This window comes from Gekko japonicus, unplaced genomic scaffold (genome assembly GCF_001447785.1).
Source record: "Gekko japonicus isolate JY-2015 unplaced genomic scaffold, Gekko_japonicus_V1.1 scaffold6098, whole genome shotgun sequence".
NCBI lineage: Eukaryota > Metazoa > Chordata > Lepidosauria > Squamata > Gekkonidae > Gekko > Gekko japonicus.
This window is the reverse complement of record NW_015175036.1, coordinates 1640-17006: the sequence shown is the minus strand read 5'-3', so window position 1 is coordinate 17006 and position 15367 is coordinate 1640. Positions and strand designations below refer to the sequence as shown.

General features: G+C 48.7%; 1 protein-coding gene across 2 annotated transcripts; it reads right to left on the bottom strand.

Moving 5' to 3' along the window:
* Nucleotides 1-246: 246 nt before the first annotated feature.
* SPSB3 (splA/ryanodine receptor domain and SOCS box containing 3) lies at nt 247-13664 on the bottom strand. Of its 2 annotated transcripts, none has more exons than XM_015425198.1 (6): nt 13519-13664; nt 10579-10756; nt 8488-8675; nt 6731-6833; nt 5442-5567; nt 247-1120 (listed from the first exon to the last, which is right to left on the bottom strand). In XM_015425198.1, exons 1-6 carry the CDS (start codon nt 13645-13647, stop codon nt 774-776), a joined length of 1071 nt encoding a protein of 356 aa, XP_015280684.1. In that variant the 5' UTR covers nt 13648-13664; the 3' UTR covers nt 247-773. The 2 variants fall into 2 exon arrangements, with proteins under 2 accessions (XP_015280684.1, XP_015280685.1); XM_015425199.1 differs by having other exon boundaries at nt 248-1120; nt 10579-10751; nt 13519-13628.
* Between the last annotated feature and the right edge of the window lie 1703 nt (nt 13665-15367).

The window sequence follows — 15367 nt, the reverse complement described above, 5'->3', positions numbered from 1 at the left end:
TTACCCTGTTAAACTGCAGTTAGTAATGGAAAAAAAAAACCCTGTTAATAAACAATATACTTTGTGAGATCCTGTCTTTCTAAGCTTATGTGTTAGTTTATTACTTATGAGAAGATTTCCAGAGCATCTCCTCCAGCTAAGGTTGAACTTAAGGGCCCAGCACAAGCCCGATTCACTGACTTGCCAATCTATACGTTTGTGGATACACAACCTAAGCAAGCTGGAGACATTCAGGCACACAGACTTGTGCTGGAAAGCAAAGCAGAATGAAGCCGCAGGTGTGGCCCATGTACCGTGGGTTTAATCAGATTCTAAGTTTTTTCCCCTCTTTCATACGGATCAACAGGCGCAAAGCTGCAGTTACAGGCATGCAAAGCAAAATTTACAAAGTTGCAGAGCTTGCAGAAGATCACTTTCTAGGTACAGTTTAGTGAATAACAATACTCTGACTGGTCAGTGGCAAAGCACTGGAGATATGTACACAAATGGGAGGCCTCCCTCTCTCTCTCTCTCACGCACACACACACACCGAGTTCAATGTTCAATGCTGCCCTCCAGCCCCAAGCAGAGGCATTGGCTGCAGATGGCAAACCAAGAGACAGGGCCGCAGGAGCTGCCTTGTCTTCCCGAGCAGGGGAATTGTCAGCTGGGACTTCGTGGAGGGCAAAGCAATGGGTCTGTCTGAGAGCACTGCCCTTTCCAGAGAGATGCCGGCTCGGGCCACCCCGGTGGGAGGTTCCTCGGTCGACCGGGGCGGCATATCTTTCCTCCGGTTATGTCCTCCGGCATCGCTTGCGTCGGCAGGCCTCGGCCTCCGAGCTACACGAGCTGTCCGAGTCGCTGCCCGAAGAGGGGGCGGGAGAGGGGGGGACGGAGCCACAGTTCATGTTCAGCACCCAGCCCAGTTTGTTGTGCAGAACTTGCTTCAGTCCGGGAGGGAGGGGCAGGACCTCCAGCGTGTCCATGCAGTCGGGCAGCAGCTGGCGGAGGCGGTAGCAGCAGAGGTACTGCAGGGAGGTGTGGCTGGCACAGGAGCGGATGACCTTCATGCTGCTCTTGGCTGCCGTAGAACACACCATGGGGTAGAACCGCTTGTTCTGCAGCCTGGTGGCAGCGACGCCTGTGTGGAAGCCAACAGTTAAGGTGCATCGAGAAACAGACCCGAGTGACTCAAAGATACATGGCTGCTCTGCTGTTACAGATTCCAGTGGACAATTGTCCCGTCGCACCCTGCAAAGTGTCAACACCAAGTCTGCCCCAGAAGTGCAGCTTGGAGTGTACAGCCTCAACCAGGAGGGATCAGGTTTCACTCCTTCATTCCCCCCTCTCCGGTACGGATGTGAGTTGTGTGATGCGCTCATCCTTATTAATATCTTGCGAATCTATTCACGCTTTATACTCCTCAAGGAGAATCTGCTCCTCGGCCTTTTTGTTTTACTATCTAGGTTGTATCATCCTGTGTGTAGGTGTGTTGTGATTGTGTGGCCTTTGACTGAAGTGATAAGTGGTTCCCCCCACCCTTGAGAGACTAACCCACCTTTTGATGCCGCACCCTCCAGAAATGAGACTGTCTGCACTAAGAGCATCCTACCCAGGGTATGCCAAAGGTGTTCTGTTTGGTGTAGTGGTTAAGTGCGCGGACTCTAATCTGGGAGAACCGGGTTTGATCCCCCACGCCTCCACTTGCACCTGGCTGGATGACCTTGGGTCAGTCACAAGCTCTGGCACAGCTGTCCTTGAAAAAGAGCAGTTTGTGTCAGAGTTCTCTCAGCCCCACCCACCTCACAGGGTGTCTGTTGTGGGAAGGGGGAGGGAAAGGAGTTTGTAAGCCGCTCTGAGACACCTTTGGGTAGTGAAGGGCGGGGTATAAATCCAATCTCTTCTTCCTCTTCCTTTGTCATATGGGTCTCCCCTTTATTAAGTCAATAAAGAACTCTTTCGTGCTATTATATAACACTACATCTCATGCAATGGATAGACTTGCTTGTCCTTTGTGGCTATTAGTTTCAAAACCATGCACAAAGGTAAAGGTAAAGGTTCCCTTGCCCGAAAGCCAGTCGAATCCGACTCTAGGGTTGCAGTGCTCATCTCCGTTTCAAAGCCGAAGAGCCAGCGCTGTCCGAAGACGTTTCCTGGGTCATGTGGCCAGCATGACTAAACACCAAGGCGCACGGAACGCTGTTACCTTCCCACCGAAGTGGTCCCTGTTTATCTACTTGCAATTTCTTGCTTTCGAACTGCTAGGTTGGCAGGAGCTAGAACTAGAGATGGGAGCTCACTCTGTCATGCGGCACACTCGGGTCTCGACCTGCTGAAATACCGACCTTCCACAGCCCGCAGTTCAGCGTCTTAACCACTTGAGCCACCGCAGCTCCAGAAAACCATGCATAGAGGTAGCAATATCCTTGGAACCACAGGATCCTTGCCCATTGCTATAGCTGCACAGTAACCTGTTTGAACTTCGGTATACAAGAGTGACACAAAAGCTAAAAATCTTACTAGTGCTTAAGAGCGCCACCTGCAGCAACTGGAATCTTGGACCCCTGGGGTTTACCATTAGACCTATTCATTTCCATTCCACATCGGGCCATCCCTTTCGGACAAAGGCCAAGCCAGTGTGGACCTGACCACTCATTTGTCCCTGGGATTTCAGGGCCATTGACCAGATGCTTGAAGGGTGAAGACTGTAATAATCTTCTGATCGTTAAAAAGCAACTACTGGCATCAAAGACCGGATTTGCACAGAAGAGAACAAATCTGCTCGTCACTCTTCGGGAGGGGGCTGGCTTAGGGGGTTAGGCCCCATTCCGCTGACCATAAACGTCTGGACACTGGGACTCTCCCCCCTTGCCTTCGTGGGAACTGGGGTCCACAGAAGGCTACAGACTCCTCCAGCATCTTGTTACTGCAAAGGAACTCTGTACATGCTTTGAGGAACCTGCTACAGCCTAGGTAATGTGTACTCAGCTGAGCTAGATCAACTGTATTGCTTTTTATCTGAAAGTCTCTGTGTGTGTGTGTGTGTGTGTGTCTTTCCCCTATTTTTGTGTTGCCCGTTTCCCACCACTCTAAAAACCTAACAAGCCTTTTCCTTTTTCCCCTTCTCTTTCATAATGGACCTCTTATAAATACTTTTTTTGCTTCAGTTGGTACAGTAGTTATCTAGGGTATGTCTCTTAATCTCGTCCTTAAGTGCTACATAGTTTGCTTCCCCCCTGTTACTTCTCAGTGGGTTAGCCTAGATGCTCTCAGGAGATCCCTCAGGGTGTTTTTCCAGGGAACCCTGGGTCTAAGGGAATTTCTGAGCAAGGAAAGGCACTTTCCCCCTTTCCTTCCATAGCAACAAGGTTCTCTGCAGCTGAGCACATTGGCTGAGTTGCCCCCCCCTTCAGCTACCAATACATAAAGAGCAGCTGTTGATGATAGGAAGTCCAGATTAGCTAAGATAAGAGTACAAAACTGTCACACTTCATGAGGAGAATGTTCTGATCCAATCATGTTTAAAGATCATAGAATCATAGAGTTGGAAGAGGGACCTCCAGGATCATTGAGTCCAATCCCCTGCACAAGGCAGGACATTCACAAACACCTCCCCCTCCACACCCCAAGTGACCGCTGTGTCACACCCAGAAGATGACAAAAAAACCCTCCAGGATCCCTGGCCAAATTGGCCTGGAGAAAAACTGCTTCCTGACCCCAAAGTGGCGATCAGCATTTCCCTGGGCGTGCAAGAGAGGGCCACGAGAACTAAGCACTGAGGAAACCCTTCCTGCCCTCCCTCTCACAATCTGCCTAAGTTCACAGAATGGCTTCTGTTTGAAAACCTCCAAAGAAGGGGAGCCCACCACCTCACGAGGAAGCCTGTTCCACTAAGGAACCACTCTATCAGGATGTTCTTCCTAATGTTTAGCCGAAAGCTCTTTTGATTTAATTTCAACCCATTGGTTCTGGTCCGACCTTCTGGGGCAACAGAAAACAGTTCCACACCATCCTCTATATGACAACCCTTCAAGTACTTGAAGATGGTGGCTGTAATGATTCCTTGTTTTATATGTGTGTGTGTCTCTTTAAAAGTTTGGTTGCATGGCTGTGTGATGGACTAGAGTGCTTGAAGAGACAAGTGTGGTGTGATTGGTGATTGACAGAGGGGGGAGGGGTTTTAGAAAGGGTTTCTGAGTGGATGAATGGGTATGTCCTTCAGGAGTGACAGTTAGAGGTTTGACAGTTGATAAAGACAGTTGTTAAGTTAGTTCGTTCGGAAGTCTGAGAGAGAGACAGTATTGTGTGTGATACAAGAGTTAAAAGTTCTGTGTATGAAGGAAAGTTGAATGTATAAAGAAACAAGAAACAAAAGTTAAATGAAAGTCTGAGTGACAGACTGGAGTGAAATAGGAACCGTATATGACCCTGAGTAATGAGTTACAAAGTTACTTGAAAAATCCCTGTCAGAAAGGGAGCATATCTTGTGTGAGACACAACGAAACTGTTAAAATTATTCACATTACTGGTTACATTGTTCTACACTTTTATTTATGAACTGTTTCGAGAAATCTTCTTTTATTTAAGTCTAACAGCTCTGAAAGATATACTTCCTCAGGCACCACATTAGTACCTCGAAAGCCTAAAACCTCGACCTACCTACCCAGTGATAGCCAAAAGAAAGTATAAAGGTTTGGAAAGCCTAAAAATTTCCTGGTGGCAGCCGGATATACACAGTAAACCAAAACATAAAGAACACTTTAAAGGGAAACCAGACCTCCCCAGATAAGGGGTCGTCACAGTGGCCTTAAGATTTTTCAACATTAGTTGCTTTCTTTACCCAGGCTCTAAAGCAGGGGATGCAAGTGTGCTCGATGTATCTGGGCACTGTCCAAGAAGGGCCTCTTCAGTATACAGAAAGGTGACTATAACCAAACAGTCACAGTTGAAACATTTGTGGGGTACACCACCCACCTTCTAACCCCCACCCTCAACAGAAGTATCTACATATACATGCTCCTTCATAAAACTGATCTAACCTAGGTTGGTCGTCAACAAACAGAAGTTGGATAGATGGAGAAGCAGCACGCGCAGTTAACGTAATCGATGGGACCCCAAAATTAAATAGCCATACTGGCATACAAATCTGAGCATGATGCTGAATGGTCAAGGACCCCCTCACTGGCAAGTACATTCCTTTCCCAAAGGGTAAGGAATGTTGTGCGTAAACCCCAGCATAGCAAGCTGAATCGCATGTACCTATGCAGAGCTGCCATTAGGCACGAATCTTTATGAGTGTCATCTAAAACATGCCGAAGCACCACCTGGCAGGATGCACTCCTGAGACACGGCGCCCCGCCCCCCTGAACTGCATGCCTCAAAGAAGCACGGAGACCAGCTTCAGTCACAGGCAGGACACCCATCCAGCGACCCAAGAGCGAGCCCAGGCCTCTACGGCTTACCAATGCATTTCCTGTTTTTGAAGAAAGTCAAAGTTCCATGCCAGGTATCCAGGTGCACCCCAATGATGGAGCCTTGGCCAAACCGTGTCGAGAAGTTGACTCTGTCACCCTTGTGGTGGAGGAGCCCTGCAAGGAAAAAAGTCGCCCACTGATCAAAACGTGGCAGACCCCCAACCCACCCGCTGGCACTCAGCTGCAGACCAAAGACCACCCAAACAGTCACTGCAGCTTTTACTGAATACAATGCATCGCAAATCAGTTCCCTACAATATATGCTTGCCTGCCCTGGGGCTTTGCCAGTTTGGGAGTCAAACTGACCCATCGGAAGAAATCTAGCAAAGGAGATTCCTCCCCTTTGTACCCCTTCTCCCTGGGTCTTGCAGGTGTGGCCCTGCTCTATGCAGTAGTCATGGGGTGATCTAATCTCCTGTCTTTTATTTTATGCAGCACTATTCCTCCCTGAGAATGCCGCTGACAATTCAGTGTTCCCTCTAAGCTGAGTTAGTGTGAGCTAGCTCACAGGTTTTTTTAGCCTCTGGCTCACAGATTTTTGTCTCGGCTCAGGGAGGAGGGCTCCAGAACAAACTAATTTATGCAGTAGCCAAATAGCTCACTCAAAACTTTAATGTCTGTAGCTCACAAAGTAGAATTTTTGCTCACAAGACTCCACAGCTTAGAGGGAACATTGGCTGACATCCATACTCCCGTGCCCTATTTCTCCCTTTTTAAAATCTACAAAGAGGGGGGGGGGGGCTCAGCCCAGGAAAGGGACCCCCCCCCCCCCGTGATAGAAGATAACGCAATTTCTCTTATCCTCGCCTATTTGATGGTGGTCACCCATTGCTGGGCCTTACATCCCCCTATCTAGGTTCTTTCCCCTAAGTGGGCTTTCCCCCAGGCAAAGTAACCGATGATCAGATTGTGACGCTTCTGCAGAAGTCTCAGATCGTGTGGTTTCGCTTTCCCTCCCCCAGCAGACCTGGCTTCTCAGACGGCACGTCCAGTTTGGACTCCTGTGAGAACAGGAGTGTGCAAAAAATAGCAAGCTTTTGCAATTTGCTTCAGGAAAGGGAGAAATGGACGATTCACAGGTTAAAGGTCTTTCACCTAAACCCTAATAAAATAGAAAGGACACTTAGACAGATTTCCTATCTCTCACCATGGAGCCATGTCCTCGACATGTGCAGGATCTGTGGTGGCCTGCCCAAGTAAGCCCCCCTCTGTAACTCTAAAGGCACAGAGGCCCTTTCAGCTCCCGGCCACCACGGGGATTATTCTCCCTCACTTACCTGTATAGGAGAGCCCCCAGCTGTCTTCATCTTTACCCAACAAGCTACAAAACGTGTGCCGGTACTTGTCCAGATTCACCTCTGAGGTCCCAATGCCCACCATCTGAAGAAGACAAGAGCCCCCAATCAGGCTTCAAGGTGGAAGGAAACTCTCAAAGCCCAGAACAGCTATTGCAACGATGGCTTGGGCCAAACTCCAGCTTCAGACATTTTCACTCACACGCTGAGGCGAGTTCGGTGTTATGCTGCAGTTAATGCAGTTATGCAGTTAAGAGCCAGTTTGGTGTAGCGGTTAAGTGCGCGGACTCTAATCTGGGAGAACCGGGTTTGATTCCCCACTCCTCCACTTGCAACCTGCTGATGTGACCTTGGGTCAGTCACAAGCTCTGGCACAGCTGTCCTTGAAAAAGAGCCGTTTGTGTCAGAGCTCTCTTAGCCCCACCCACCTCACAGGGTGTCTGTTGTGGGGAGGGGAAGGGAAAGGAGCTTGTAAGCCGCTCTGAGACTCCAAGTGAAGGGCGGGGTATAAATCCAATCTCTTCTTCTTCTTCTTCTTCTCTTCTTAATGGGGATAATCTTTCACAGGGCTTCAAACACCACGCTGGTGCGAGGAAAAATCTGGAGATCACCTGGCACTGGGTTCCTTGAACACATGCTCACTTACAAGCAGTGTTCCCTCTAAGCTGAGTTAGTGTGAGCTAGCTCACAGCTTTTCAGCCTCCTGCTCACAGATTTTTGTCTTCGCTCAGGAAGGATGACTCCGGAGCCAACTAATTTATGCAGTAGCCAAATTGCTCACTCACAAATTTCATGCCAGTAGCTCACAGAGTAGAATTTTTGCTCACAAGATTCCACAGCTTAGAGGGAACATTGCTTACAAGGGACCTGCCCTCCCAGTCTGGATCCCTCACACTGCTTGTCCATGCTTCGAATGACGCAGCCTCAGCAAGCGGACATCTACCGCTGAGGTAGGGATCTGACCAAAGGTAACAGGCACAGTACTGGGTCATCCCACTGGGCCACCCAAGGACTTGTGTAGGCCCACGTCCATTTTTACTAAGAAAATCACTACTAAGTTTCAAAACAGAGAATTCTTTGAAGAGCTCGTTTGACAGATCCAGAAAGCTCTCACTTGGAAGCAGCCGCAAGAATCACCCAGAGCTGAAGTCTGGAGGCCTGCCAAAGTCAGCTCTGAGCACTTGTAGAGCCTCAACCAGCAGTCTCTTACTCTCGCCTACTAACCTGACAGCCTTCACCAGAGCCTCTGAGAATACACAGAGGGCACTCTCCTCACAGCCAGGCATCACACACACACAGCCATTACTGAGTGGGAGGATGGCTTTATAATATCACCTCTCTTGGCCACAGGCACCCTGGCACAGACACCCCCCCCCCGTGATGGCTGTGATACTCGCAAGCAGAGTCACCGTTAAGCGGGAACCAGTCCCTACGCTTGACCCACGACCAGTGTTTCCTCTAAGCTGAGTGAGAGTGTGAGCTAGCTCACAGTTTTTTAGCCTTTGGCTCACACATTTTTGTCTTAGCTCAGGAAGGCTGGCTCCAGGGCAAACTGATTTATGCAGGAGCCAAATCGCTTGCTCAGAACTTTAATGCCAGCAGCTCACAAAGCAGAATTTTTGCTCACAGGACTCCACAGCTTAGAGGGAGCGTTGCCCACGACCCCGGCTGTGAATGACAGGAAGCATCAGGCTCACCCACGAATCACAGCAAACCGCCTCCCGACCACTCTGACCTACCATGTCCGTGCCATAGACTGGCGACGTCATCTTTATTTCCCAGAAATGTTGCCCTTCTGCTAGCTCCTTGTCCCCACGGATGGCAGCGGTACCGCAGCTATAGTCCATGTGGAAGTTCACCTTGCGGTTGTCACAGGACAACAGTGTGGCAGTCGATTTAGTCATGTCGTCCCACACCCAGTCAAAATCTAGAAGGGGAAAGTGCACATCATCCAAACACAAAAAAGAAGGGAGTGGTGAAAATCAGTCCACTGAAGTCGCACCTCTACAGCAGCCCTCCTTGACACTCTGCCACAAACCTGTGTTCAAGATGCAGTGACTACACAAACATAAACACACACACCCCCGGCAGAAATATAGCACGTCACTAACCGTTACCCATGCAAGCTACTTTTCTACATTCAGGGAACTATTTCTGTATGGAGACATACTCGATAGTTACAACGGTAAACTGGATACCTCATGATGGCTACTATGAATTCCTTGAAAGAATGGGACACACATAGTTATCTTCTGGCCATCCCCCCTGTGCTGCCCCAGCCAGCGTTTTAAACTGCAGTTAAGTAGAACTGCCATATATCTTTAAGAGCAGTGGTCCCTGGGAATTGAAGTCTTTAGTTAGACATCCCACAGCATCCGGCACACAGGCGCGCGAGGATTCGAGTTTTACAGCTCTCTTCCCGTGGCCTTTGTTCTCTTTAAACGGCAAGGAGGTGGGAACGCGCAATCCTTTTCACCATGAGCCAGTGACCCCCACCTCAGCACATTCCCATTCCCCAAACCAACAATGACACACAACTTTCCGGATTCTAACTCTTCCAGGGCAGGGTGGGGGAGCAGACAAACTTAGAGTTTAAAAAATGCTCAGTTTTCTGCCACGTGAAGGAATGACATTTCTTCTAGAACAGAGAGCTGTGCTCTAAGCTCACTGCTACTACCAGACTTCCCCATCTTGTTTTACCTGCCCTCCCCCCAGAGAGTTCACAGTCATCCACCATCATGCAGCCTGAACCACAATCAATTGGGGACTGACTAGACTGGAACTGCACAGCCTGAATTCACTGCCAGCAAAAGCTGGCTTTGACTCCAGGTCTTCAAGAGAACATTTCTGGGACCATCACCTTCAATTCCTCTCCTTACAAAGCATTCAACACAAGGTCAACTCAGCAGTGGAGCTGCAAGGCCGGCGGTGGCGGCCGGGACCATTGGGGGCGGGGTGTGTGGCCTTATGACACACTTCCGGTGATGTCAGGGGGTGTGGCATATAATAATGAGTTATGCTAATGAGTTCCCCTAGCTCTTTTTCTACGAAACGACCCCTGGTCCTATGTCCTGTGTGCAGGCTTCTTTTGTACACTCTGTGCTGTTGTATATGCATACACTATATTGTATCTGTTTGTACACATTTGTGTTATATAAATATTCTTTGTTCCTTTGCACTTCAGCATAGAACATAAGAGACGCCAATGTTGGATCAGGCCAAAGGCCCATCCAGTCCAACACTCTGTGTCACACAGTGGCCAGAAATACCAGTGCCATCAGGAGGTCCACCAGTGGGGCCAGGACATTAGCAGCCCTTCCACTGTCCCCCCCCCAAGCACCAAGAAGACCGAGTATCACCTGCCCCAGAGCCCCTATCTATACCTTGTGGCTAATAGCCACCGATGGACCTCTGCTCCATATGCTTATCTAATTCCCTTTTGTTAGTCTATTCAGTTAGTCTATTCAGACTTCCATATTCAGAGGTTTTCAAATTCTTCCTCCTAGAAGGGGCTCCTTGACTTCAGACCTGCTGTGTATAATCAACTGATGCTACTATCGTATCTGTTCATGTTTTGTTAATATTAAAGATGTGAATAGCCCAAGGGCACTAGCTACAACACCTCAAGGTCCACCTCCTGCCAGGAGATTAATGGTCTGACACAGAAGAGCCAACTAGACTCCTAAGGCTTGTTCACTGCACATCGGTATCTGACTCTGGCCTGAGTCAAGCAGACACCCCCCACACACACACACACTCTTCCCTTACAAACAGGAGAGGCTCATCTCAAGAAAAAAAATTCAAGACCAGAAATTTTGAAGCCTCCTCACATTCATCTTCTTCGCCACACTGACAGTCTTTTATCCGGTGGATAGCGTGGAGGTTCGAGCAGTATGGAGCTTCATTCTGGTTCTCACAGTTGCAGTAGGACTCTCCGGTCACAGGGATCGCGGTCGGGATGGACGGCGAAAGGGAAGGGAATTCCGGCTCCGAATCAGAGTCGCTGTGCTGCCGGGGAAGAGAACAGGACAATAAGAACATTTCTCGGCGGGCGGGCAGTGCTCTTCGGAAAGGGTTCCAACTTCCAGGTGCAGCCCCACCTAACAATAGATGAACCAGACGCAAAGCTTTGTCCCGGCCTTTCCAGAGCAGCAGCACAGGGCTCCAGTTTGGATCTGGGTCACAAGGAAGGGAATTCCGGCTCCGAATCAGAGTCGCTGTGCTGCCGGGGAAGAGAACAGGACAATAAGAACATTTCTCGGCGGGCGGGCAGTGCTCTTCGGAAAGGGTTCCAACTTCCAGGTGCAGCCCCACCTAACAATAGATGAACCAGACGCAAAGCTTTGTCCCGGCCTTTCCAGAGCAGCAGCAAAGGCCTCCAGTTTGGATCTGGGTCACAAGAGGGAGAAGAGGCTTTCCATCCCCACACAGAAAAGATGACCGAGGGGAGAGACGATCACAGTCTGCCACCTGAAAGGCTCTCATGTTTCGGAGGCCAAGGCGACATCCAAACATCTGAAGTTACACAAGGGCAGAATTCTGCTGAACATCCGGAGACGCTTCCCAGTGGTAACAGCAGGGCACCAAGGGAAGAAATGCCCAGAATACGAGAAGCTCTCTCTCTTGCCAGAAGTGGCAATGAAGAGGCTGCGTGCCATCTGTCTGCAAAGCTCTCGTTTTGGATTTCCTACAACAGGGAGGCACTGGACGACATTGTCCTGCAAGGCCCCTACCGGCTTTGAGACTCCATGGTCAGTGTTTTACCCAGGGCTTTTTTGGTAGAAAAAGCCCAGCAGGAACTCATGAGCATAATAGACCACACCCAACAGCAGAAACTCATTAGCATATTAGGCCACACCCACAACAATACAGCTCATTAGCCTATTAGGGTATTTCTGGCCACTGTGTGACACAGAGTGTTGGACTGGATGGGCCTTTGGCCTGATCCAACATTGGCGTCTCTTATGTTCTTATGTCCTGCAAGGCCCCTACCGGTTTTGAGACCCCATGGCCAGTGTTTTACCAATCAAAATCAAACCTCACCCTACCTCCTCTGGAAGGAAATGGGCAGAGAGGAAGCAAGAGACCAGTCTTTTCCCCCCTTTCTGGCCAACAGGAGACCATGAGAGCAAGTGTAGTATATGATACACTTGTGTGAACAAGATCTTGGGGTAAGGGTGGACCGAAAGTTAAATATGAGCGGCCAGTGTGATGTGGCCACAAAAAAGGCTGACGCAATCTTAGGGTGCATCAACAGAGGCATAACATCCAAATCACAAGATGTCATAGCCCCGCTGTACACTGCATGGGTCAGGCCACACCTGGAGTATTGTGTGCCGTTCTGGAGGCCTCACGTCAAAAAGGATGTGGACAGAATGGAGCAGGTGCAGAGGAGAGCGAGGATGATGGGGGGCCTGGAGACCAAGCCCCAGGAGGAAAGGCCGAGGGACTTGGGAATGTTTCGTCTGCAGAAGACAAGGTTGAGGGGGGACACGATTTCTCTCTTGAAGTATCTGAAGGGCTGTCTCTTAGAGGAGGGCAGGGAGCTGTTCCTGTTGGCAGCAGAGGAGAAGACTTGCAATAATGGGTTTACATTAAGGGCGAGAAGGTACCTGCTGGATATGAAGGAAAAAACTTAAAGTAAGAGTAGCTCAGCGGTGGAATCGGCTGCCTCGGGAGGTGGTGAGCTCCCCCTCACTGGCAGCCTTTAAGCAGCGGCTGAACAAACCCTTGTCAGGGATGCTCTAGGCGGATCCTGCATTGAACAGGGGGTTGGACTAGATGGTCTGTATGGCCCCTTCCAACTCTGCAATTCTATGATACACACACGTCAATTTGGCTCACTCACACCACATGGGGGGCATGAGGCTCCCTCCCTGAGCACCGATCCTTACAAAGGCCCTGTATAGCTATTGACCTTTCAAAACAAATGCTGAGAAGATCAGTTCACAGCTGTTTGAGAGTCCCATCAGGGAGAGGCCACCTTGAAGCCCACTTTCAGGTTACTCCTTACCAACATGCAAAAATCAACTGAATACCTACACTCAGGGATCATTTCGTAGAAAAAAGAGGTGCAGGAGCTCATTAGCATAAGCCATTAGCATAACTTTTTTGCATATGCCACACTCCCTGACATCACCGGAAGTGTGTCAGAAGGCAACACCCACCGCTCAGGCTCCACTGGACTGTTTTGGATTGCTAGCAATGGGGTTCTGTCCTCGCAGAGGAGGGAGAGCTTGTACCTGAATAAAACTTGGTCTTAAAGGTGCCATTGGACTGTTTTGGACCGGGGGGGGGGGGGCTCTGCAACTTACCTGGCTGCTTCTTGCTCTGACTGAGGGCTGCTGGGAGCAGGGGGTGGGGCTTGTTGCATGTGCCCGCCCCCTGGGCTCTTTACTGCCGGAGCTCCGCTCCTGTGCGCTCCTGCAGGAAATGACCTCTACCTACACTGAACTGGGAAGGGGAAGAAGGAAAAGACACCAGACTTTATTTCAAGTAGGCGTATCCATTTCTTTTGTGTGCCTCAATTGCAGGATGAACTCGGCTCCTGGGCAGAAAGAAAGCAAGTTTGACTTGCAAAACACCTGGAAAAATAGCTGATATCAAGTAAGCTAAGCATCTTGCTAGATCCAGGAGATCCAGACAAAACCTAGCTCACCTACATAAGGCAATACCACACATGGACAAGGACACCACACCAGCAGTCCATTTCTCAACAGGATGAAGAGAGCCACAAGGGCAGCTTTCACTGCACACAGTGTTGTTCTTACCTGCCCGTCAGAATCATATGCCCAGCCATGCGCTCCGGACGCCAATGCTACCACCCGCGAATCCGCATCTCGACGGACGCCACTCAGGACATAATGCCAGGCTCTGCTATTTCGCACACGTCGTGCCATGGCGACTTTGGAGAGATAATCTGCGAGAAAAGGAAGATATACAAACTAGGGTAAGCAGATGCCAATTATGGCTCTATAAGCCATGGTTAGGACTTTCCCTGGGCAAAGGGTCCTACAAAGCAGAAAGAAGCTGGTCTCATCACATGACCCCAACCTGACAAGGAGGTTAAATACAGAGCCTGCCACTGGCCCCATAACACCACCATGTAGTCTGGCCATAAGCATTGGTGAGACTGAGCTCACAACCACACAACAAACCTTTATTGGCATGACAACAGCAGCAGCCTTAGGTACAGAGGCATGCAAAACAGTTAATTCACTACCCCTTCTGCCAAAAAAGAACTTCTCCTCCTATACGCCCTATAAAGGAAGTTTGCCACCTCTTCAAATGGTATCAGCCCTGTTTGAGGCTAGAAGGTTCATTATCTTACTTTCCTCAGATTTGCCCTCCAGGGTTTGCAGTATAGGACCGAGGTGCTAAGTGCAAATCCCGGTAAAATCTACAAGTCAGAAGTACATGGTCCGTTCCTTCAATCTCCTTTAGCCCACAGGGACATAACCTATCTGGGAATGGTATCTTTTTTAAATCTCCCATATAACAGAGCTGAGGTGAGCACATTAAAATGGGCCAGCATGAATACTCTTCTAATATAGGGATTGACAGACAGGAAAAATACTCTGGCAGCGGCCCATTAAGAGAAATCCTCCAATGTTCAGTCCCATTTTCAGGAGCTGGAACTAGAGACGGAAAATGGAAGAGGTCAATATGGCCAAAAGGACTCTAATGTGGTATATGATTACGACAGCAAGAATGACTTATGCCCAGTGTTGGAAACAGCAAGAGACACCTGAAGTGGGAGATTGGATCAAGAAGCTGCTTTTTATGGCTGAAATGGACAAAATGACTAGAAAATTAAATGACAGAGACGCAGAAGAATTTTTTGAAGACTGGAAGGATTTAAAGGTGTATTTAGAAAAATATTGGGATGTAAAGGATACTTTATTTTGCTTTGATAACTACTGAATTTTTTTTTTGTATTTAGTGGGGAAAAAAAGTTACCTGGTGAAGTTAGGTAAAAATAGTTATATTGGGGAGTTAATAAGGTTAACTGAAGATCTAAGCGCTGTGGGAAGCCGTGTAGGGGGGGAAAGGGAGGAGGGTAGGATGTAGAAATGATAGGAAGGTGAGAAAAATGTTGACGTAATTTGGATATATCCTAATAAAATGTTTATAAAAAAAAGAGAGAGAGAAATCCCCCAATGAATGGGAGACAATGCCCAGTAGCAAGACTTCTAAGTTCTTGCATTTTTATATCCATCAATCTCTGTTTAATCATGCCAAAAGCGTACTTCTCCGAAAGAAGGATCAAATCATCCATGCTGAGCCCCATCAGTGTAATTTTCCCTTCAACACATGTCAACCAATCTGATAGGTGAGATTCGCATAGCATATAAGCGATGAGACTATTAGGCTCACTTCTATAGAGGCACAGCCAACATTTAAAAGTTAAGAGCCATGCTTTAGTTACTAAGCATCTCTGGTTTGTCTCAAGGCATATTGCCACATACAGTACGCAAGTTGGGAGCCCTAGGATTTTTCTAAGAAATTTGGATTGAACACTTTCAACCGTTTTATTCAAAGCAGAGATCCAAATTGGGGCACCGCAGAGTAGTTTAGCACATATTTTGTGATTAAACACCTTGAGAGCAGCAGGCATAA

Coding starts and splice junctions, on each gene's coding strand:
- SPSB3 (XM_015425198.1), bottom strand. CDS start 13,647: ATGGCACGACGTGTGCGAAATAGCAGAGCCTGGCATTATGTCCTGAGT. Junction 8,676..10,578: donor GTGTGGCGAAGAAGATGAAT/GTGAGGAGGCTT, acceptor TTCCCCTTCTAG/ATTTTGACTGGGTGTGGGAC. Junction 1,121..5,441: donor CAAAAACAGGAAATGCATTG/GTAAGCCGTAGA, acceptor GCTTCCACACAG/GCGTCGCTGCCACCAGGCTG.